The sequence below is a fragment of the Pleurodeles waltl genome, chromosome 2_2 (assembly GCF_031143425.1).
Source record: "Pleurodeles waltl isolate 20211129_DDA chromosome 2_2, aPleWal1.hap1.20221129, whole genome shotgun sequence".
Lineage (NCBI taxonomy): Eukaryota > Metazoa > Chordata > Amphibia > Caudata > Salamandridae > Pleurodeles > Pleurodeles waltl.
The window spans coordinates 1147731318-1147753752 of NC_090439.1; the positions used below are offsets into that span (position 1 = coordinate 1147731318).

A 22435-nucleotide genomic window follows, 5' to 3' on the forward strand; every position below is an offset into this window, starting at 1 on the left:
CCTAGTAGGTACTATTTTTCTTTCCATGCCTTAATTACTTTCATCCTTCACTTTCTCACATCGCTATCGCCTATTCAGGATCCAACACGTCCCTTTTACGCTTTTTTTAAAATCTATGCTTCTATGTGTGCAGAGGCATACCGAGCATTGGTCTACCGTCTAGAGGTCTACCTATCCTTTTTAGGGATCCAGCAAGACTGTGGGGTACGCTGCTCAGGCCATTCAGTATCCCTCTAGTGTGAGCACGGCAAAACGGGGCTCCTCGAGATTCGAGCCTATTGTTTCCCAGCCATTTTTGTTATTCGAGGTTAAATCAGTCAACTGTTATTTATTTTTAAATGTCATCAGCACCCTGGTGCCTCCCTGCGCGAACAATCGACCTGGTGTCACGCTGCAGTCCACATTCAGGTTTGAATTGTGGCATATGTCCCAATCAGACCCCCCGGGGCCGCGCGCCCACACGCCTCTGTCTCACCAGTATTACAGTCAGGGACGGATGGCCCTCACTCTCGTAGCGGGACGTCTTTACATGCGAGTCTCTTACTCACGATCTTCCTAGGGCACCGCGATTCGTAGCCAGCCCGGCTCCGGCTGCCTTTGGCCTTCAGCCCGGGTCCGCCCAGGCGCCTCTCCGAGCGGCCACGTGTTTCGCGGTCAGCGCGACTCAAGCCGCCTCCAAATTTCTTCAAGCAGCTACACGATCCGCATACCAGCGCGGCTCCAGCCGCCTCCGATCCCCAGCCTGGAATCGCTCGGGCGTCTCCTCGAGCGGCCGCGCAGCAGCGCGGCCGAGAGCGGCGATGCTAGGATCCCTCGGGTCGCACTGGACAGCCCGGTCAGCTCCTCCGGGTCCGTGCACGCCCTCGCCACCGCCACGCTGGCTTCCAAACCGGGTAGGGATCGTTTTCACCCACCCGGCGTTGTTTTTTCAGGATTTTAGTTGTAGGTCGGGTCGGAGCTGCAGCTTATGCGTCCGACCCGGTCGCCATCTTGGACACGCCCCCCGGGAAGTTCCCAATTTTAATTGGGAAGTTCCCAGAGTTCTCCTTTGTTTTTTGCATATATATATATATATATATATATATAGATATAGACATATCTATATCTATATATATATATATCTATATATGTATATCTATATATATATATATATATATATATATAGAGAGAGAGAGAGAGAGAGAGATCTATACCTATGGTCCTGTTGTGTTTGCTGTAGGAAGATCTTTAACAGCTTTTTGGCATATGAGGATGAAGAAAGTAAGTGCCAAGGAGAACAGTTATCTAGGACCGCATTGATGTGAAAATCTGAGTTCATATATTTTTATATTTTAAATGTACTTTGAATAAGTCTAAACTTAATTTTAATTAGTTTTATTTTTGTCTAGTTTTATATTTTAATCATATTCACGCTTCTTTTTATGATTGCTTCTTTTATGATTCTAATTAATTGAAATAAAGGAAATGATGATGAATCACTGCTTGTCTTATGACCAAGCACTCTTCCACGCGTAAGAGTCCATTTGAGTAATTTAAGGGTGGCACTCCCAATACAGTGTTATGTCCTGGGTGGATGCAGTGGGGAAAGGGAGTGAGATATCAGGGAAGTGGAGCATGGAGAGTGCGTGAAAAGGGCTTACAATACAGGAGAAAGGCATATTTTGATAAAAAGAAAATTGCAAAAGATGTGTACGTACAAGTTGGAGCTTGGGTAAAAAATAAGAGGTCCTGTTGGGTGTGCCGATTCATTTAAGTTTAGCAATGCCAAAAAAGTCACAAAAGTGTTTAGGGATGCTGCCAATACAGGTGACTGAGAATATGGAACAAAAGTTGTGTAATTATACTCAATTTTAATGGTTCTGAAAACAATGAATATAGAGACAATGTAAGAGAAGAAAATAAGGGGGGTGAGGTAAATAAAGATTTGCGTATGGAAGAAGCAGGTCCAGCAAAGAGAAGTACAAGGATATGAAAGAGACCAGCTTATTTAGATATATATATTACTGAATAATAATTATATGCATTTCACTTAATATTTTTATCTAGTTCAATTTTATTTCAGAGAGCATTTATATTTAGTTATATATGTTTGTAAATGTTTCAGTCATAATAGACATATATTTATCAATGGTGGATTAAAAATATGCATTTTTGTCTGTTGAAAAGATATGTGATGACCTGCTGTGCATCATAGGATTTTATCTCAGAATCTTATGATGCTGTGGGGAACCAAGCAATGTTGAGAAACAACAGTTGACGTTAGTTTATGGTTGAGGTATTCGAATTGAGACACTTCTGTTGTTGTCTCTTCATGCGTCTTCCTTCAATGACCGCTTCAAAAGAAGCAGAACTGCAACTCAAAACTTCAAAGATTTACCCTCTAAACTATGGTGTCTGGAAATGGACATTGAGAAGCGTAGGTTGAGACCCCAAACTTTGTCATCTGCCAAGGAGCCAGATGGGCTTTGTGAGAAGGGGAAGCTCTGCAAGACTTCTGCCTGTGACCTGAACTGGGGGCCAAGGCTTGGTATTCTCTATGCTGTGTGAGGGAACAGGCCCTGGTGCCTTGAATACCAGCGCCTGCCTGCTTGCTAAGACAAGTGTGCCCTGTGAGGAAGAGGAGAATGTTGGAGGAAGCGAGGTTCAGTGAGGAGCTCTTTAGGGAGGACTTCCTGAACCAGGTGTGGGGAGGATGGCTGCTCAGCAATCAGGCTGATGCCCATATGCTGGAATGGTTCAGCGATCCCTGTATGTCAGGAGAGGGCTGTCATAATCTCAGCCATGTGGAAAGTGTCATATGGGAAGCATCAGGCCCGCAACCCCACACCACAGTGACCCGATATGTCAGAGGGGGTCTATGTTGAACTTATATGGACCAGGAGCGTGAGGCTTGTGACAACGGAGATCGGTGACCTTGTATGACAGTTGAGGCCACCTTAGTGAGAGCAATCACACTGGAAGAGTATGTGTCTGATTGTAAGGTGGCAATCCTACTTTCCAGTAGGGACTCCCAGTACTACTGTGGCTAAGTTTTTGGGTCGTGACCCAGACGAGGAGATTACTGACAGGACCAGCAAGTCAAGCCCTCCCACTGCAAAGGTGTCACACCCTCGCCAGAGCTCCACTAGGGAGCCGGAGAATACTCCCCACCCCCAGTTAGGGGAAGAGTGACTTAGCTCATGTTGGCCAAGCAGGAGCAGCTCTGATCTCTGGAAAAGCCAGAAGCACTGCTCAGGAGAGAGAACCTGCACCTGTTGGGTGCTACTGCGTGAACTACCTGTGGCCTGTCTTCATTGAACATAATCTGGACTCAGGATGGCCTTTGGAGAGGGCACTCACTGCACTTCTGAACACTTGCTTGCCACCAGAGTGGGTAAGACTGGAACTACGCCTTTGAAGCCCTGGGGGACTTGCTTCTCACGGTGATGCAGCAACATAGACACTTTTGACTAATAGCTAAATAATCGAAGGGGAACTCTTAAGTACTGCCTACTAATACATATTCCCTGGATGTACTCACTAGTGAATGGGGAACAACCCAGAACATGTTACAAGGTAGAGGGTGAGACAGGAATTTACCTGAGAACTACTAGAACCCCAACGTCAAGGGGAGTGTGTTATTGCATATGAGTATCAATATTCCTTTGGATGTCTAGAGTTAAAAATAAAATATTTTTTTTTCTTATAAAAACAAGTATTTGACAGGACATTGATTTATTGTTTATACTGTGTGACTTTGATTTATGAGTTGTGCTCAGTTACCTGTATCTACAGTCCCCCACCCCTGAGGGAGAATTTGGCTGCTGGTACACAGCCACCAGTGAGAGTCAAACAGGGAAGGAGTACTTGGCCCAGTTGCTCAGGATCCATAGCAGGTTGGCACTGGCACATCAGGAGTAAAATGCCCCAACCACCACGGTTGGGCCCAGTAGCCCCGGCATGCCCCGTGATCCACTGAAAAGGGTTCTGAAAATCCGCTTCCAAATGTATTTGCCAGTAGGTTCACAATGTAAAACCTCATCCTATGGTACTTGACATTGGGTCTGCATAATAATGATAATAATGAGCATTAGAACAACTTCACATGTATGTTAATATAATTGCTGCCCATTCAAATGCCTCAAAAGTTCAACTAAGGTATGAAACCAGAACTATGAAGCCACCTTACTATTGGTCCCACAAAGAGCAGGTAGTACATCCCTCTAGCACTTGACCAGGGCAGAATAGCTGATGTCATACTCACAGAAGTGGTGTGTAAACCAGGTCGTCCTAAGCTTTCCTGGAATTGAGATGTCTGTTTTTCCCACATATTAGTCTTTACTTTTGCTCACAGAGGGAGGACGCAGAAACAGCCAGGAGAATGTCTTGGCAGAACACCTAACCGGTAAACACACCCAGTACATATTAGGCAAATGTTTGTGTGCTGATGTGTTTGCAGCGGTGATTCATTTTGTGGAGTAAAAAGAGAACAGTGCAACAAAAAGCAGCCTCTGGTGCTCTGCCTCTTACATGCTTCTGGAACTGAACAGCAGGTGAGTCTTCTATCGACTACAATTGAGGTTGTGTTTCTCTACTTTTGTTTTTTCTTCTTAAAGAGAGCCTCTTACATCATCACATGATCACTGTCGCAAACAGTTGTTAAGAGGGATGGGTTAAGTATGCCATCTGTGGCAGCTGGGCACATGCTCAGCCATGACCTTGTTGAGTCCAGTTTGCTCCAAATATGCCAATAACAGCACTTGCTGCTGCCAACCAAGATCCTTGCTCCATCTGCCAGGCTGTTCTATGTGATGATATTTGGAGTTTACTTGGTATGAATGGACCACCAAATTCAGGAATGAACTGAAGACCATGCTTTACCTCCAAGCACTCCCTAAGAATGTACTATAAGATCTGCCCGAATCCCCGTTCAGTGTCATAGGTATCTCTGTCTCTAGTTCTCTTCCATCGATTGTCAGGACTTTTACCATTCTTTTATCACTATCTGGTTGTGGAATGTTCGTCTTGGACAGAAAAGTTAACCTGACCCCACTTACATCACTGCCTTCCACTGGTTCCTTGCATTTCTGCTTTCCCTTTTGTAGAAACATCACTCTGCCTCTGAAGCAGACCTCTTCCCCTGTCTGAGACACTAACAGAGACCAATGCCTCCAAGCCTGTATGAAAACTCAACCATTCCATTCTATATTAGGAGGTGTAGATAGTAACAGTGCGGCAAGTGGCAGTGGCATTGGGGCCCAAGGTCTTTTTAAAGTCCTTCCTCACTTATGGCTGTTTAGCAGTACTAACAAATCAAGAGGGGACAGGGAGGTTGTCAAGGTCCAGTGTACATTCCCCCTAACTATATATCACAAACAAGAAAGGTACACTGTTCCTAAAAACAGTGGTACAGTGTACCTTTTTTGTTTGTGATGTTTAGCAGTACTAACCAGGGCATAGGCGACCCATTTCATTGTTTGCCTTAGGCTCTCTGGCATCTACCAAAGGCCACCATGTCACATTTTAAAAATGCAATTCCTATGTTCATGGTTCGTAACCCCACCCTTCACTACAAGTCCATTATTGAAGAAAAATGTTTTAACTGAATTTTAGGACATGAGGGAATTCAAGCATGATTTAATATTGTATTCTAAAATGTATGGCTCTGTCCATTTACATTCAGTACTAAGCCAGTGCCAGAACCGGAAAACTATTATTTATTAAATATTAATATTTGTAATGGGATGGAAATGCCAGGGGTTCAGCTTCTAGGCTTTGTGCGCCTGGAAGTTTTCTTTCTCAAGTATAGCACTTACATTCCATTTTTATAAAAACAATTCCAGCTTGGATTATGGTTTGGATTACTTAACGATAAACTTTATTATTGGATAACATGGAACATAAGAGAATCAGTGTTTATGAACCGATTCTCAGGTGGTTTTCTCCATTTTCATGGAGATTTTCACCCAGACATTTTGCTTGCTTTCCTTGAAATCTCAGTGATGTGGTAACTTCCGTTACCAGCCCCACTGGGGTTGATGGAGCCCTCGTCAATTGGCCCTATGTCCTATCATTGCTCTGCACTCTACCATAGGTGTGAGTAACCCTAAGAACCCACTCACGAAAATGTTTTCTGCTGCTGTCATGCACTCCTTTTAAGTACCCAGAAGCAGTGGGCCCTTTAGGGACAAAACCATCACCTGCTCCAGGAACATGTTTGTACCATGGAGCAAGCCCGCTGCCTGTGTGCATAGGTCCAAAGATCACATTGTACCCGAGGTCAAGCTGGTTCGAGAGAAATGTTTATGCCCTGTCTGTGACAGAATTAATTACTAATTTGGCAAGGGGTAATCCTTCTCACTTAATATGGGGCCTGATTTATATCTTGGCAGTAATGGTCCCGCTGCCAATTTTCTGTCGAAAAACTCATCTGCCACCTTGGCGATCCGCCTGTCCAATTTAGATGTCTTGGATCATAGGGAAAAGGGAGCCTGAGTCCAATAACTTTGCCAAGAATTTCCAGGCACCTCAACGGCAGCAAAGAGAATAGGGGCTGACAGAGGGACACCAGCCACTGTTACTGTTGAGCAGATTTGGATGTGCCTTATCACCAAGTCAGCTCTGGCAGTTTGATCTCCCCACCTGAGTTGGCGGAATCGAGGAGAACAAACCTACCTTTTTTCCCCATTCTACTTGCATTATCGACTGGACAAGACTGGGCTGACCTTCTGTTGCTACTGCCGGATTTAAAGGTAGGGAACCTGAATTGGTTGTGTACGTTTCATGGTCACCACATATAAGCTCGGGACCACTGCAGCCATATACATGTCACAGTAATATTTTGAATTATTGAGTCATGGATATGTCAGGACCTCATTTGTGTGGGACATGGATGGGACACACTGGTACATGACACATATCGCACACATAGATAATTATCATTTTGGTGTCAGTATTCATTGCCAAATGAATGCTGACACCACAGTGACGTTACATTCACACCCGTCTACTATGTCTATGTGTGCACATTGCAAGCGGGCCTGTACCTGTAATGTTGTGCTTACAGTTGTGTATGTGAGTCATTCATTACGTCTATAAGTGTATGCGATTCGATTGGCTGGGTGAGTTGGTGATTGGGTGATGTTGTTGTGTCTGTATGTGAGCCACTTGCATGTAGGTTCAATGTTGTTGTGTATGTTTGGTTGTGGTTGTGTGCAACATTTAGATGAGTGTTGTGTAGTTGTCATTGCTGTGATGTGTGTAGCTGGGCTTGTGTGTGAGTGTGTTTGTGTGGATGAATGTGTAGTTGTGTCAGTTGTTGTGTTGTGTGTGGGTGCACTATCAATAATGTGTGTGTATTGTGTCCTGGATGTATGGCAATGTGTGCTTTCGATGTACATGATATGTGGTGTTGGAATGGCAATGGACTACAGTGTGTTCGTGGTGTGTTGTGTGTTGTGCAAGGGGACACAAATGGCTAAGGTACAGTGTGTGTGCATGACTTACCTCTATTCCATTGGCGCTGCCATTGTACAATGTCCATTGGGTCTAGCGATGGGCTCCCTCCATCAGCAATCCGATGGCGGTATACCGGCTGCAGGACTGTAACATCTAAATAGGGTTGGCCGGAACCAGCAAGCTTGACGGCTAGGAAGAGCAATCCATTGTTGCGGTCTGTGGCTCAGCCACAATACATCTGAATACGGTGGGCGGAATACCATCAACTTGACAGTGTTTTCGGGTCTGACGCCCCCACACAGATCTAAACCAGGACCATAGTGTTTTTATGAAGGAAATTCAAATGAAGGCAAACTAAAATACAACTGAAAATTAAACTATATACCACATGTGACTAGAAAAATGGAATATAACAATTTGTCAAATTCAGGGGTGTCTTGTTTTTTAATTATGTTTATCACACTGAAGAATCAGTTAATATTTTTACATGTATTAGACATGTTGAACATTTGTATGGAAACCATGAGCCCATTTCATAGTCACCTCTCAGTAGAAATGAAAGGTGAATTGTAGGTGACAAACAGTACTTTCCTGCATGTGCTGTTCGTAATTGTCATAGGTGTTTTAGGCTTACGGTACAATCTAAACTGAAAAGAGTGATACTGCACAATTTTCAGTTGCTTACTGCTTAAAGTCAATCCTTATGATTTATCAGTTTCAATGCATTTTAAATACTTTCAATGTTTGTATAACAATCCTTTTTATCCCATAGGATGGAGATAGTTCTGAGTCTTCTGCTTTTTGGTCTGACAATAAGTCAAGGTTGTAGCCCACGATATGCAAGTAAGTAGAGGCTACAGTCACACTGGGAATCAGTCTACAGAAATCCTGCTTCATAGCTTTGTAAAGAAAGCATTGAAATGTAAAATGGCTTGCTAAGTGGTTGCCTCTGTTGCAGATAAAAAGTGTGCTGGCATAGTAATTAAATTTGATCTCATAAAATGTAGAAAAGGAGGCACAGCTTATCTGTCTTCTGAATGCATAGAATAGGGGAAGAGGGAAGGTTCTTCAGGGGAAACTTGTCGTTACTGGCAAAAAAGTTTAAAAAGAGTTGTGTTGTGGCCAAAATGTGTAGATAGATGAAGTAACTCGGTATTGATGCCTATCTTACTGGCTAAACACTTTCATATGTACCTCGAGCAGCTCTCTTTCTGCCTGAAGGTAAGTTACATACAAATATTCAATTTTAGCAGATTCCTTCCATGAAGCACTTCCATAGCTGTCCTGTAAGGAGAGAGTAGGCATAACAGTGAATTACACCAAAAAAATCCTGAATGACAGCACTACCACAATTGGATTATGCTCTGTCCTGCTTATCTAGGGAGTAATGCTGAACTAAAGAATTCGAAGAAGCCCAAGTGGCCGCCAAAGAGATTGACTGAACTGACAACCACAAACAGAGCAGAAATGGCCTCATTTTCTCTCACAGGATGAGCTCAAGAGGGTGTTTTCTGCAGTTCCTCAGTTTTATGTATGTAATGCCTCTTGGGATCCACATCTGTGCATCTCTCCTCAAGAGGGATGGGAATAAAGCTGTTAATGGCGCATCTTGCAAAACAAGAAACTAAAAGACCATTTTGTCAAGGAGAAAGGCTTTACTCCCAGTCACCATATGCTTTGATAAAACAGCGAAGAGAGGTGAAGATGAGATAATGGTCATTTCCTCTGCCTGCCTGTCTGAAGTAACTAATACCACAAATTTTGTTTTCTGTGTGAATCAAGACACAAACAAGAATACGTTTTTAAGAGGCTCCCTTAAGAAATGTCAAGGATTAGATTCAGATCCCAAGAAGGCATCATAAAAGTCACCAATAGACACTTTCTCTGAAACCTATTATGCAATCTCCTCAGGAGAGCCTGTTCATTTTTAATGAGGCTGACTTTATAGCACAAAAAGAGGCCCCAGGGGGAGATGGTTCTGAGGGAGGCCCTAGAGAGACCCACAAGAGTAGTGAGGACTCTGAGGAGGAGGGTCCCCAGCCCACACCCCAGGGAGATAGTGACCCCTTGGAGTTAGACACTGAGGGAGAAGATGACTGGCCAGGGACGCCAGTAGAGAGAGAGGACCCCATAGATAGGGAGTCCATTACTGGGTCCTTGCGTAGCAGCAGCGCCACCTCCCATTCCCTGTCACCTGAGGAGCTCAGAGATAGGTGGGAAGAGAGGGACCTGAAGCTGTAGCTAGCCAGGCTGGCTGTAGAAGAGAGACAGGCTGAGGTTGAAAAAGCCTTAGTCCAGGAGAGGATAGCAGAGGCTGAAAGGACCTTTGCCAGGGAAAGGCTTGCTCTAGAGCGCAGTCTTACAAATCTGGACTCACCAGTAATGCAGGTGGAGTCCAGTGGTGGCAGCATTTGTAGTGTTAGGCACAATTCTTACCTACCCACAGATTTGGTACCTGAGTTCAAGGAGGGAGATGACATACGACAGTGGCTTATGGAGTATGAGGAAGCTCTAGTTGCGTGCAGGATTCCTGAGAAAGATTAGGGAACTGTCCTAGAGAGCTATATTCCTGAGGTGGAAAGGGATGTCCTACTGGCCCCAGAAGGGAGTGACAGGCAGGGGTATCCCCACATCAGAAAGGCCCTGATAGAAATGTATTGTCCATCCCTGAAGACATCAGGTTGAGGTTCAGAGGCAACAGGAAGTGGTCTCACCAGTCTTGGGAGGATTTCATGGGGACTTGTTGCAAAGCACTAACAGGATGGGTGGAGGGTAGCAGAGCAACCACTTATGAAGGGCTGTTTAGTCTCATTCTAAGAGAACACATGTTCCGTTGCTGTTTTTCAGAGCTACGCCAACACCTGTCTTACTTTGAGTTCTCTGACCCCAGGGAACTTGCAGAGGAGGCTAAGGGCCGTCTTAGGTTCACCCCTGGAAGGGGTGGGGGAGGTTCTGGGTAAATCAGGCACAATTCAGAGTGTTTTCAGCGGGGAGGAAGTAGGATTGTTAAGGACCTATCATCTTACGAATGCCTTAGAGGGTTCCTTCCCGGTGCACCGAGGTGAGAATTTAACCAACCCCGACAACATTCTGTGTGGGGAGGGTGCAGGATCCACAGGGACCTGTCCTCCATCACAGGTCTTGGAAGATACCCGAGAGGGGCCCCAAGGCAGGAGGGTAGTCGTTACCGAAGGCCAATCCTGTAAAAAGGATGCCCTAGAGTCTGAAGGAGAAGGGGCGACACCTGGGAACAGGGTTGTTCCAACTCTGGAGATCAGCAGCACCACCCCGCAGAGGGGGGTGCAGGTGCTTCCTTTTGAGGGTTTGAGGGAGGACACACCCCTGACTCCTGTCCAGCAAAAGGGTATTGTCCCTAGGCTGGAAGACCAGATCATGGGCAACCCCCTAGATCTGAAAATAGAGACTGCTGTAACCGGCATCTCTACTGATGCATTCTCTAGGGATTTAGTTCCTTCAAGGGGGGATTCACGGGAAGACACTTCCCTGACTCCTGTCCAGGACAAGGGTAACATCCCTAGGTTAGAAGATGCATGCCCTAGGGATTCAGTTCCTGTAAGGCAGAGTTTGAGAGAGGGCACTCCCCTGACTCCCGTCCAGCAAAATGGTAACGTCCCTAGGTTGGAAGATGCATTCCCTAGGGATTCAGTTCCTGTAAGGGAGAGTTTGAGGGAGGGCACTCCCCTGACTCCTGTCCAGCAAAAGGGTAACGTCCCTAGGTTGGAAGATGCATGCCCTAGGGATTCAGTTCCTGTAAGGGAGAGTTTGAGGGAGGATGCTCCCCTAACTCATGACCAGCCCAAGGGTACCATCCCTAGGTTGGAGAACCAGGTCCAGGGTAGCTCCCTTGACCCGGAGGTGGAGAAGGCTGTCCCCAGTCTCTCTACCATTACTTCTGGGGGTATCCCTCTTGATGGGAGGGTGCAGAACTCTAGAAGGAGGGGCAGGAGGAGGAAAGGCTCTTTCCTGACCCCAGCCCAGCCAGAGGGGAAGGACCCTGGGTTGGGAGACCAGTTACAGGGGGGATCCTCTGAACTGGTGGGTGAGCTGACCAGGACAACTGTAACAAGCGCCCTGGCAGTTCTGGATTTGGGGGTACAACTCCTCCTCGGAGGAGGCGGAACCCTAGAAGGAGGGGCGGGAGGAGAGATTCTCCCCTGAACCCTATTCAGGCTATGGGACCAGTTCCTAGGTTAGAAGACCAGTGGCAGGGGGTAACTCCTGAACTGGTGGGAAGGAGAGTGGAAACACGATGCTATGAACCTGGGGCTCCCGCCCCCCACTCTAGGAGGTTTCAGAGGCCAGAGGCCCGGGCTGGCTTGGGACCTGGCTCTGGCCACAGATAACTAGGACGCCTCCATGGGTTAACTTAGATTGTCTTGGGAGCATAGACAGAAGAATTCAACTGGGTTCAGATTGGCACAGGACTGGATCATGTCCCTGCAGTTGCGGGCCAGGGTCCTGGTTCTATCGCCCTAATCAGGGAAGTCCATCAAGGTATTGTTTGTTCTCCCCTGACTTTGGGCTGGGAGGGGGTCATGTTGGACCTGGCCCTTTTACAGGGTTATTCCCCAGACTTTTTTTGCCTCCTTATTTTCTGACCTTTGTTGGCTAACGTTTTGACTCTGAGCACTTTTTCACTGCTAACCAGTGCTAAAGTTCATGTGCTCTCTCTTACAAATTTGGTATGATTGGATTATATCTGATTGGCATATTTAATTTACCTATAAGTCCCTTGTAAAGTGGTATCTCTATACCCAGGGCCTGTAAATTAAATGCTACTAGTGGGCCTACAGCGCTGCTTGCGCCACCCACTGAAGTAGCCTGTCAAACCTATCTAAGGCCTGCCAGCGCAGGGCCTGTGTGCACAGTTTCCTGCCACAGGGACCTGGCATCTAAATTTAGTTGCCAGGCCCAGAACTTCCCTTTTACTACATGTAAGTCACCCCTAAGGTACGCCCTAGCTAGCCCTTTGGGCAGGGTGCCATGTATGTAGAAGGCAGGACATGTGCCATGTTGCGTGGCCTGTCTTGGTAGTGACAAACAGCCTAACTTGGGGGCATATTTATACTCTGTTTGCGCCGGAATTGCGTCGTTTTTTTTTACGCAAATCCGACGCAAAACTAACTCCATATTTATACTTTGGCGTTAGACCCGTCTAGCGCCAAAGATCTTGGAGTTTGAGTAATTTTTTTGCGTGGACACCTACCTTGCGTTAACGATATGCAAGGTAGGCGTTCCCGTCTAAAAAATGACTCAGAGGCATGTGCGCCGTGTTTACACTCCCGGGCAAAAATGACGCCCGGGAGTGGGCGGGTCAAAAAAAATGACATCCAGCCGTTTTAGCGTAATTTTTTAATGCCTGGTCAGGGTAGGCGTTAAGAGACCTGTGGGCTCGGAAGGAGCCCAGAGGTGCCCTCCCATGCCCCCAGGGACACCCCCTGCCACCCTTGCCCACCCCAGGAGGACACCCAAGGATGGAGGGACCCATCCCAGGGAACTTAAGGTAAGTTCAGGTAAGTTTTTTTTTTTTTTTTTGTCGCATAGGGGGGCCTGATTTGTGCCCCCCTACATGCCACTATGCCCAATAGCCATGCCCAGGGGACATAAGTCCCCTGGGCATGGCCATTGGGCAAGGGGGCATGACTCCTGTCTTTGCTAAGACAGGAGTCATTTCAACGGGGGTTGGGAGTAAAAAAAAATGGCGCTAATCGGGCGAAAATTTTGCCTCAGCCTGACTTGCCCCATTTTTTGGCGCCCAAGCTCCATTTTCCCCTACGCCGGCGCTGCCTGGTGTAAGTCATTTTTTTTTACGCACACCAGGCAGCTCCGCCGGCTAACGTCATTCCATAAATACGGTGCCCGCATGGCGCTTTGGAATGGCGTTAGCCGGCGTTAAATTTTTCGACGCAGAACTGCATTGGCGCAGTTGTGCGCCAAAAAGTATAAATACTGCCCTTGGTGTCTCACTGCTGTGAGTGCTGCCTCCTCATAGGATTGAATTGGAAATGCCCTGCCTTATGTGTAAGGGGTATTGTCTGATTTATGAGGGGTAGCACAGGCATGTTTGGTATGGTTGTGATAGTGGTGAGAAATGCTGCTTACTGGTGTAGGTGTATTTTTTATTACTATCACAGAAATGCCACTTCTAGAAAGTGCGCATTTAACTGTGCTTATGACTTTGGTGTATTGCAGCTTGCCTCCAATCCATGTCTGGGCAGACTGACAGTTGGGGCTTTGTGCATACTTCTCAGACAGCCTGAACACAGGGAGGGTGGAGGTAACACAGAGGTGCATCTACATATTGCAAAGCCTTCCTGGGCTGAGAGAAGGGGGAGGCAGGGCACACCTGCATTTGTAAAGACTGTGCCCTGGCCTCACACAATAGGGTCGTTAACCCCCCACTGATGTTTGGAGCCTTTGCTGAAAGGAGAGAGGGGGCACTCCCAGAACCATTTGTAACTGGCTGGAAACCTCCTCTCCCAGTCATTGTATGACACACTGTAAACCCAGTATAAGTACAGGGCAATTTTCCCCACAATTTGAACATTCTTGGACCTTGAACCTGGACACAGAATGCTGATGAATGGACTCACCAGGGAACCACCTTGGACTGCTGCTGCGGTGCTGATCTGTGACCTGCCTGGTCACTAGAAGGAACTGCCACTATCTGCAACCCTTGTGCTGGCCTGTAGCTGGGCCCACCAGCCCTGTGCTTCCTTGTGTCCTGTTTGCTCCCAGGGGCATGGTGCTGTGGCCCCTGACCCCTGCCACAATCTCTACAGCTGAGTCTGTAGCGCTTGGGAACAGTGCTCTTTCTTGACATACTGCAGAAACAGCACCACTGCAGCCCGGGCTTTAGCTTTGCCCTAGCGCTTTGAAAAGCGCTTCACTTTTGCCCCCCAAAAAATCACCGCCACAGCCCCTTTTCAGAGCGCCCCCGGGGCACACCTCGGCTCCCATTCTGCACGCTCCTTCCCTCACGGATGAGGGAAGGCAGAAACGCGGCTCGCGCACCGGACCCGGTGCGGCTGCCTGGGGAAACAGGTGAAGAGCCTCATCGGAGGCCCCTGCTTCCCCCCGCTTCCTCGTAAGGCAGCCGCACAGCGGACAAGGGCGGCTGCCTCCCTGCAAGGAGACGCGGGGGAGAAAGGGAGTTCCCTTTCCCCCGGTCACTGCACTAGGGGCGCGATCGCCCCGATTACTCTAAATCTTTGGCTCTTTTGGGCCCCCCCCTTCGGAGAGGGCCATTAGAGGCCCGGGGGGGGGGCCCCAAGGATCACGGGTCCCCGGAGGGGCCCAGTCTCTTTATTGTAGATGGGGTACAGATCGCCCCTCTCTACCAGGAACCCTCAGAGGACCCTGTTTTGCGCATAGGAGCGCCGGGGGCCCCAGTGCTTGTCTTTTAGGCACGAGGAGTGCCTCTTCTTCAGAAACAGGTACTCCCTTGGCCTACATGTGTTACCAGTGTTCTTGTTACGGGTATTAGGGATTTGTATTTACATGACCTTGCATATATGTGTTAATTTTCCTGTATGAGCATGTCTAGCTGATATGTATTTTATGTAATTTGCTCTCTAATGTTCCTTCTATGAGTATTTAGGAAATATTCATGACAAGTGCATATATCTTTTTACTGTAATTCCTGACTACTGCTTATGTTGCAGAATACTGAGTACTTACGTGTTCTATTGTGACAACTGCATATTCTTGCAGAGTATTAGTAAATTGTGTAACATTCTGACAACTGCTAAGGTAGCAGGGTATCACTTACATGTAACATTGGTCTAATTATGTTTTGTGCAATACAGAGTATTTTTATATAGCTCAGTGGTGTGTTTACTTTGTGGTGTACATTTTGTGTCACGTGTGTTGTGTGTGTTGTGCAAACGCTTTACACATTGCCTCTGGGATAGGCCTGACTGCTCGTGCCAAGCTACCAAGGGGGTGAGCAGGGGTTATCTTGGACATGTAATTCCCTTGCCCTGATTAGAGTGGGTAGATTCTGCCTGGCTGAGGTGCATACCCTAGCCAACCAGAAACCCCATTTCTAACAGTAACCATTAAAAATATTCATACACCATACACAAAAGAACATCACGCACCTTCCCTTACAAGTCATAGGAGGAATGAATTATCCTTTCAAGAGCTAATCAGGTAGGTGCATTGATGTCAAACTTGTTTGCAGCATCTGGCCCTTGCACTACAAAAGTAGAGTACAGAAGTGGTCACATAGACACTATCCCTATTACCAGTACTTCTATCAGCCATGATCCCCAGCCATGGAACCAGACCTCTATTGTTCCCAGCATTCCTCCTACATCTGGTGAAACAGACACTTCTTTTTTCCCCTGTTCTACCTTCCTTATGTTCCCTATTGCCCCTCTTTTATTACAGCTGTTGTACGGAATATACAGGCAGCATTCCTGATGGATCACCTGACAGATACCACCATCTATTGCTAGAATGATGTCTAACGCAAGTCTATTTAGAATCACAGCAGCTCTTAGATCCATAAGTTCTTCAGTGATATTCCCCAGGGCTGTTGCTGTGGAGCTCACCAATGTTTCCGCTAACCCTGTTAATTTATGTATTTGATATTCGGAATCTATGACCCCCAGTGGTGGCATTAGTACTTCTAACGTACCTATAGCCTTATATATCCAAAAGGGGGTTCCTTCTTCTGCGTATTATCCAGGGGGCCTTATTCATTATTTGGGACAAACTGGTCACATGTGAAATGCGTGGCAATACAAGCACCGGGCAGCAGCTGCCTCGCCACCCTGCTGGCAGCTTAAAGTATGCAGAAGTTCCACACACAGAAAACATGCCTTGTGGTGCTGAGATGCTCACTGATGAGCCCTTGGGCCCGACCCGTATTTTGTCTAAATTGGAATATTTGTAGCATTATCCTGACCCCCACCTCTATGTTGATATGGTAAAATAGACCTGTATCAGTACATGTCAACGATGTTGGAGATAATATGTGTAAGTATGTGAAAGCTGGGCATAATTCACTATTCAAATTATTGTTCACTGAGGCACTGCCTGTGTGGTATTGAATGCACCATGATGCCTTTTTCTTCTCATTTATTGTAAGAATTGGCTGTCCACCTTTTTAGATGTCTCATCCTCTACATCCTTCACATACCCCTTATTTCTTTCTTCGTTAAATGTGGCGAGTAGTTCACTTTCTCCCTTTCGCGGGACTAGCTTCCCACATACTGTTTCATTTCTCTGTCCATGTATTTTACAGTCTCTCTTCATTTTTAGACGTGGTCTCAAGTTGCCCAAAACCCTTTCTATTATTGTAATATTTTCTATAACCTTTTCCATCGTTGTGCTAACAAAATCATTTTTCACATCCCTCCGTACTCTGGTGCTGCTTTTTATTTTCCCTTTAATTTTTTTTTCTAAAACATTGTTCACTATATGGCATGTAACATATTGGCTAAGCGGGAGGTGTGTGTAATTTGTGGTCCCCTGGACTGTAGTGGGCAGGTGGGTGCATATATAGCAATCTGAGACATTCACAACTTCTTTATACAATCTAACCATTTGTACAAATGCATTATGAGCATAATTTTCCTCATTCTTGCCCCACGATGTCGGTCCCCTTCTCACCACCTCTTCCATCAGGCTGTGTCCTTTTCCTCTGAATTATTTGCATGCACTTGTTCACTTTTGTTTATATAATTGTCCTCATCTAAAAACGGTATATACATTTAATTTGCATATACTATTATTATTATTCTCAATATTATTCCTGGACCTGGGGTACAAATGGCAGCCAATACTGCAGGCCACTTCCTTTCTTCTTTCTTTCTTCCAGACATGATCCTGGCTATCGCTGAAATAATATCACAGTCTGTATTGTTCTTATTGAGTTCTTAGTCCTTCTATTCACTCGGTGGTACCTCAGTGTGATGACAGAGGTCACTAGCACTTGACACCAACCAAGGTACTCTATAGGTGTATACAAACAGGACCCGAGTACACCGTTTATCTTCTGAGGTGTGCAGCACGAGCAGTCCTTATGAAGAGTCACTTCAGGAGCCACTTACACCTCCTTACTCCTGTAGGTGGTGCAGCACGAGCAGGCCTATCAGTGTTGACTTGTGTAGCTGGTTGATCAGAGATTGTACCTTTGCGGTGGTAGTGGAGCTTTCATTGGCACCACAGGTGGCTGTTGTAAATCTGTTGGTACCCTGGCCTTCTCCGTGTGAGTCCAGGATGTCAGCCCCTAACACTTGACCACTGTAGGTGTTGTCAGGAGGACTAGGTAGGGTCCCTTCAACCTTGGTTGTAGACAGTGGCGCCTGGTGAGGGCCTTGACCCACACCCACTTGGTATTGAACCAACATTGGGAAAACAAACAGATCATCCCATCTCGCTCCACATGTGAGGGGCCATGAAAAAGGTGGGCCATGGAGGGTAGTAATGAGGATGGCAAACAAATCCTACTATTTGGGACTACCCAAACTCCCTCTTTACCCTCCCTGCATCCACCCTTCCTCCATTCTTCTAATTCTTACTCCCCAGCCTGCTGTTAAGCACTTTTCGGATCAAAGTATGTACTTTCTTCCTTAGCCAGTGGGCCAGACGTGACATGCACCCTTTCTTAGTCACACCCGCTCTGTGCTATCCTTCTTGCGTCCCTGTCAACAAGTGCATTTCCCGTGGAAATGTAATCCGTAGCGAAGGTGTTAGCTGTACATTTTACAATTGCAATAATTTTAGGCAAGAGTAGAGCTTGCAATAAATCAGCAATCAATGATGCATGTTGTATGTGTTGGCCAGCCGAGGTGAGGAATCCCATCATTGCCCATAACTGGCCAAAGTCGTGTGTGACCCCGAAAGCATATTGGCTGTCTGTGTAAATGTTTGCCAACCTTCCTTCTGCCAACCTCCACGCTCTTGTAATTGCTATTAATTCTGCTGCCTGGGCACTTTTTAATGTGGGTAGCTTTCCCCCTTCCAATAATCTTCTGGCTGCCCCTGGAGCATAAGCAGCCTGCAGCGTCCCAATGTGGTCCCTAATGCATGACCCATTGACAATCACCCTCTGCATCTGGGAACAGGGTGTCTCTGATGTCTGGTCTCACCTTTGTGTGTCCGTCGACTGCTATAATGCAGTTGTGGAAGGAGTTTTCTATGGAGGGGTCATCATGATCATGCGCCGTAGGCAGAAGGCAGGAGGGGTTCAATGTGGTACACCTTTTAATCATTTTGTGTGGTGTCAGTAATGTTAGCTCATATCGTGAGAGGCGAGCATTCGTTAGGTGTTGAGTTTTAGTGGTAGTTAATAACGTGTCAACTGCATGCGGGGATGCAACACCAGCGTGTGTGCCAGTACAATATTCTCTGATTGTTCTACAGCTAGAACAGCTGCTGCTAGCACCCTCAGGCATGGCAGAAGGCCCGTCACTATTGGGTCTAAGATGGCATAATAAGAAGCTACTGGGCGGTTGAAGGAACCATGCTTCTGTGCCAATACTCCCAAAGAGCAGCCTCCTTTCTCATGACAGAATAAGTAGAATTCTTTGGTGTAATCTGGTAGGCCAAGTGCTGGTGATGCGCACAGTTCCCTCTTCAATTTTTGGAAAGCCTCCTCACAATCCTCAGGCCACGGTACCTTATCTGGCACGTCCTTATGTGTGAGGTTCTGGAGTGGGCGTGCAATCAGGGATAAATTTGGTATCCAATGTCTGCAGTAACCTGCCACCCCAAGAAAGGCCCTCACTTCCCTCTGTGTTTGTGGCCTTGGGTATTGTGTTATAGTCGCTATCCTGTCTGGCAGCAATCTCCTTGATCCTTGGGACAGTTCATGTCCCAAGTATCACACAGGTCTTGAACAAATCGGTACAGTGGGGCCCCCTCAAACCCGTTGGTGACCTTCTTTACCGGGAGAATAGGAGTATTGCAGGGGCTACTTCATATCTCCCGCAAAATCCTTTTCTTCAGGAGGTCCTCTATTACCGGGGATATGCCTTCCTTCCCCTCTTTAGCTATTTTGTATTGTGGTACCTGTGGCAGTGATGCTCCGGGGCGCAGTGTCACCCGCACTGGGGGGTAGTCCAGTATCCTCCCCACATCATTGGGTCCCTGTGCCCAGACCTTGCTAGGGACTTGTAACTTTTGTGGGAGGCCCTGCACTTGTACTTTCTCTTGGTGATCGCATCTCATAAATGCTTGTAACACTATCCCATTCTCCTTGCTTTCCAGAAATATCCCTTCAGGTGAGCAATTGATAGTACACTGTAACTTGCATAGGAGGTCCCTTCCTAGCAAGTTGACTGGGCAATGTATACCAAAGATGAATTGATGTTTTACAATGATGGGGCCTACTTTAAATTTGAGTGGCTGTGTTAGATATTCATTTACAGGTTGTCCTGTCATTCCTGTAGCTGTTATTTGTGTTCCTGATAGTGGTGTGTCTGGTATGTCGGCTGTTTTCAGCATTGACCTTGTTGCCCCTGTGTCCACTAAGAACTGTACTGTTTTGCTAAACACAATCCCATCTACATATGGGCCCTCTTGATCCACTGATATTACCGGACCCATGAAGTATGTGTCTGTAGGAGGCAGATATGGGAACCCATTCTCCTCCCTGTTCCATTGTCCACTCCCCGTCCAAGGTGGTGGTGGGAGTTGAGGTGTCTGTGGCCTGTCTTGGTGTGTGTTGTTGGCAGGAGCATCAAATACATTATCTGTTGAAGGTGGTGGTGGTGTTTCCTATTTTGTTGTCTCGGCTGACTCCTACCTCTCTGTCCCCTTGCTAAGAGGGGGCATTCTGCTTTCCAGTGTCCCTGCTGGTTGCTGTGAAAGCATGCGGAGCCCGGAGGGGGTTGAGAGGATGCTCGTTCACTTTGGCTCCATCCTCTACCTCTCCCCCTGCCCTGGCTTTTACTGTAGAACCATCTGCCTTCTGCAGAAGTGATTGATAGTCTGCATGGTACCTAGCTGCTGCTAATACCTTGTTTATGGGTTCCTGTTGCCAGCATACAGAAGATGTTTGTAAGTGCGTCTGAATGGGCTGTTGTAAGCCATACACAAACGTAGTGACAAATGCTGGCATCGCCTCCCCTAGTAGATTTTTCATCCCACTGCCTTCCTGGTATAATTGAAGGAGACAGTCATAATAACTGTTTACACTCTCATTCTTTTCTTGCTTTGTATGTATTATTTTAGACCAATTTACCTTTTCTTCTGGCAATGAATTAAAGACCAACATCTTGGTGAAGAATGCGGTGTTCGGATTGACGGTCTCCCCGGACCGGCTCTGTGTGGGAGGCGACTGGCACCAGTGGTTTTCCCCTGAGCGCCGGAGAGGCCCCTCCTGGACAGGGAGCCTGGGCTGTCATGAGTATCTGTCACATCTTTGGTCGCCTCTCGTGTAGCTTTTTCTTGCCACTGCCTTGTGGTTTTGGTGCCACAAATAAAAAGGGGGGGTTGTGGTGGAGCACCTTGTTAGGTTCTTAATGGAGTTGGGGATTCATTGGATATTCTCTGTTCCTTTGAGCCTGCTCTACTTTCTTGTTATGTTTTTCCTTTGCCTTCGCTGCCATGCCTATAGCTGTACCCCAACTTCAGTGGTTGCTCCGGATTTCCCGTTGGTGGCCATTCGCCATCCGTCACATTCTGGGATTTTGTATTAATATTATTGTTTCTGTCTCATTGCAGCATGTTCTCCCCCTTTTCTTTTAAGTGTGTAGTTTTTCCTTGTGAGTTTATATTTGCTATGGACGTCCTTTGTGGTTGACGCCAGCCGATGGGGCTGCGTGTGGTAGACAGCTGGAGGAGTTGTCTAGGGACACAGCTGGAGGGGAAAAGGTAGTGCCCAGGTGTTGTTGAGTGGTAGTTCTCCACTCCAGGAGAGCGGGAAGGTGGAGCCTGGCTCCTAGATGAATTTTGTTTTGTCTATTACATTAAGGTTCAGTGATTATTGCTTCTTTTATATGGATTTGTGTTTATTTGCGTGCAACCAGTGGATTGTGCGTTACTGTGAATGGCGAGTGGGTATGCGTGATTCCTGACTGTGTCACATACGGTGTCCTGTGCTATATTGTTGATGGATTGCCCGCATTCTCCACCAAGATGTTAAAGCGAAATCAGCTCAGGTCAGCTCAGAAACCAAAAGACCAGCCTGCACTTTTGCATAGATATAAAGCAATTTATTTCGTGTACACAGAGACTGAACAGCCTGGGAGATCAAGCCCAAACAGTCTAAAAAGAGAAGTAATACAGGATCTTTTATGCTATCAAACCACAAAGTAGTTTGTACATTTCATTGGTTCTTGGCATTGACTTATGATCATTTCTTTAACATTGTTAAAGGTGTTACCGTTAAAAACGCACCACATATAGCAAACAAAGCATAGACAAGGAAATTACACAATATGTCCACCATGTCTAATATCGCGTGATACATCTTTCTACAGGACTGAGAACAACACGTACACAGGATGGTATTTTTCAGAAAAAGGAAGATTGCTTCAGTTAGCATGCAATGATATTTCATGGTGGCTGTTCTAATATCCTGATCTGAGAGGAGTAGTTGCATCATGTTTCGTATCATTGGGATGGTAATGATAAATCCTCTTTACTGGTAATGTTGAATTTATTATAACTATGTTAGAAATGCCACTTTTAGAAAGTAGGTATTTCTCGGCCCTCACTTTTCTGTGTGCGTGTAGCCTGTCTCCAATTCATGTCTGACTTGGGCTAGGTGACCACTACACTCCCACTAATTTCCCACAGCCAGAGCTGAAAGTGGGACCTTTGCACTTCACACAAACCTTTTGAAGTCATCCGCACATCAAATGCACTTTCTAGTTGTAAGTACTGGGTCTCTGACCCATCAGTAAACTTCTGGACTCAAGGAAACTCTCCTGGAGTAAAGACTGCTGTGTGTCAGGATCTCCACTCGGACAAATTTGAATCTCCCCAGGAACTGCTGCTCTGCCTTGTTGTGCTGCCT

General features: G+C 46.5%; 1 protein-coding gene across 1 annotated transcript in view; it reads left to right on the top strand.

Moving 5' to 3' along the window:
• Window positions 1-4427: 4427 nt before the first annotated feature.
• The window catches only part of LOC138282982 (pentraxin fusion protein-like), a 226810-nt gene continuing 208802 nt past the window's right edge, over window positions 4428-22435 (top strand). Inside the window, exons 1-2 of the mRNA XM_069221070.1 lie at window positions 4428-4532; window positions 8210-8280. Coding sequence (XP_069077171.1) covers window positions 4510-4532; window positions 8210-8280 — 94 coding nt within the window. The 5' untranslated portion in view covers window positions 4428-4509. The remainder of the gene's footprint in view (window positions 4533-8209; window positions 8281-22435) is intronic.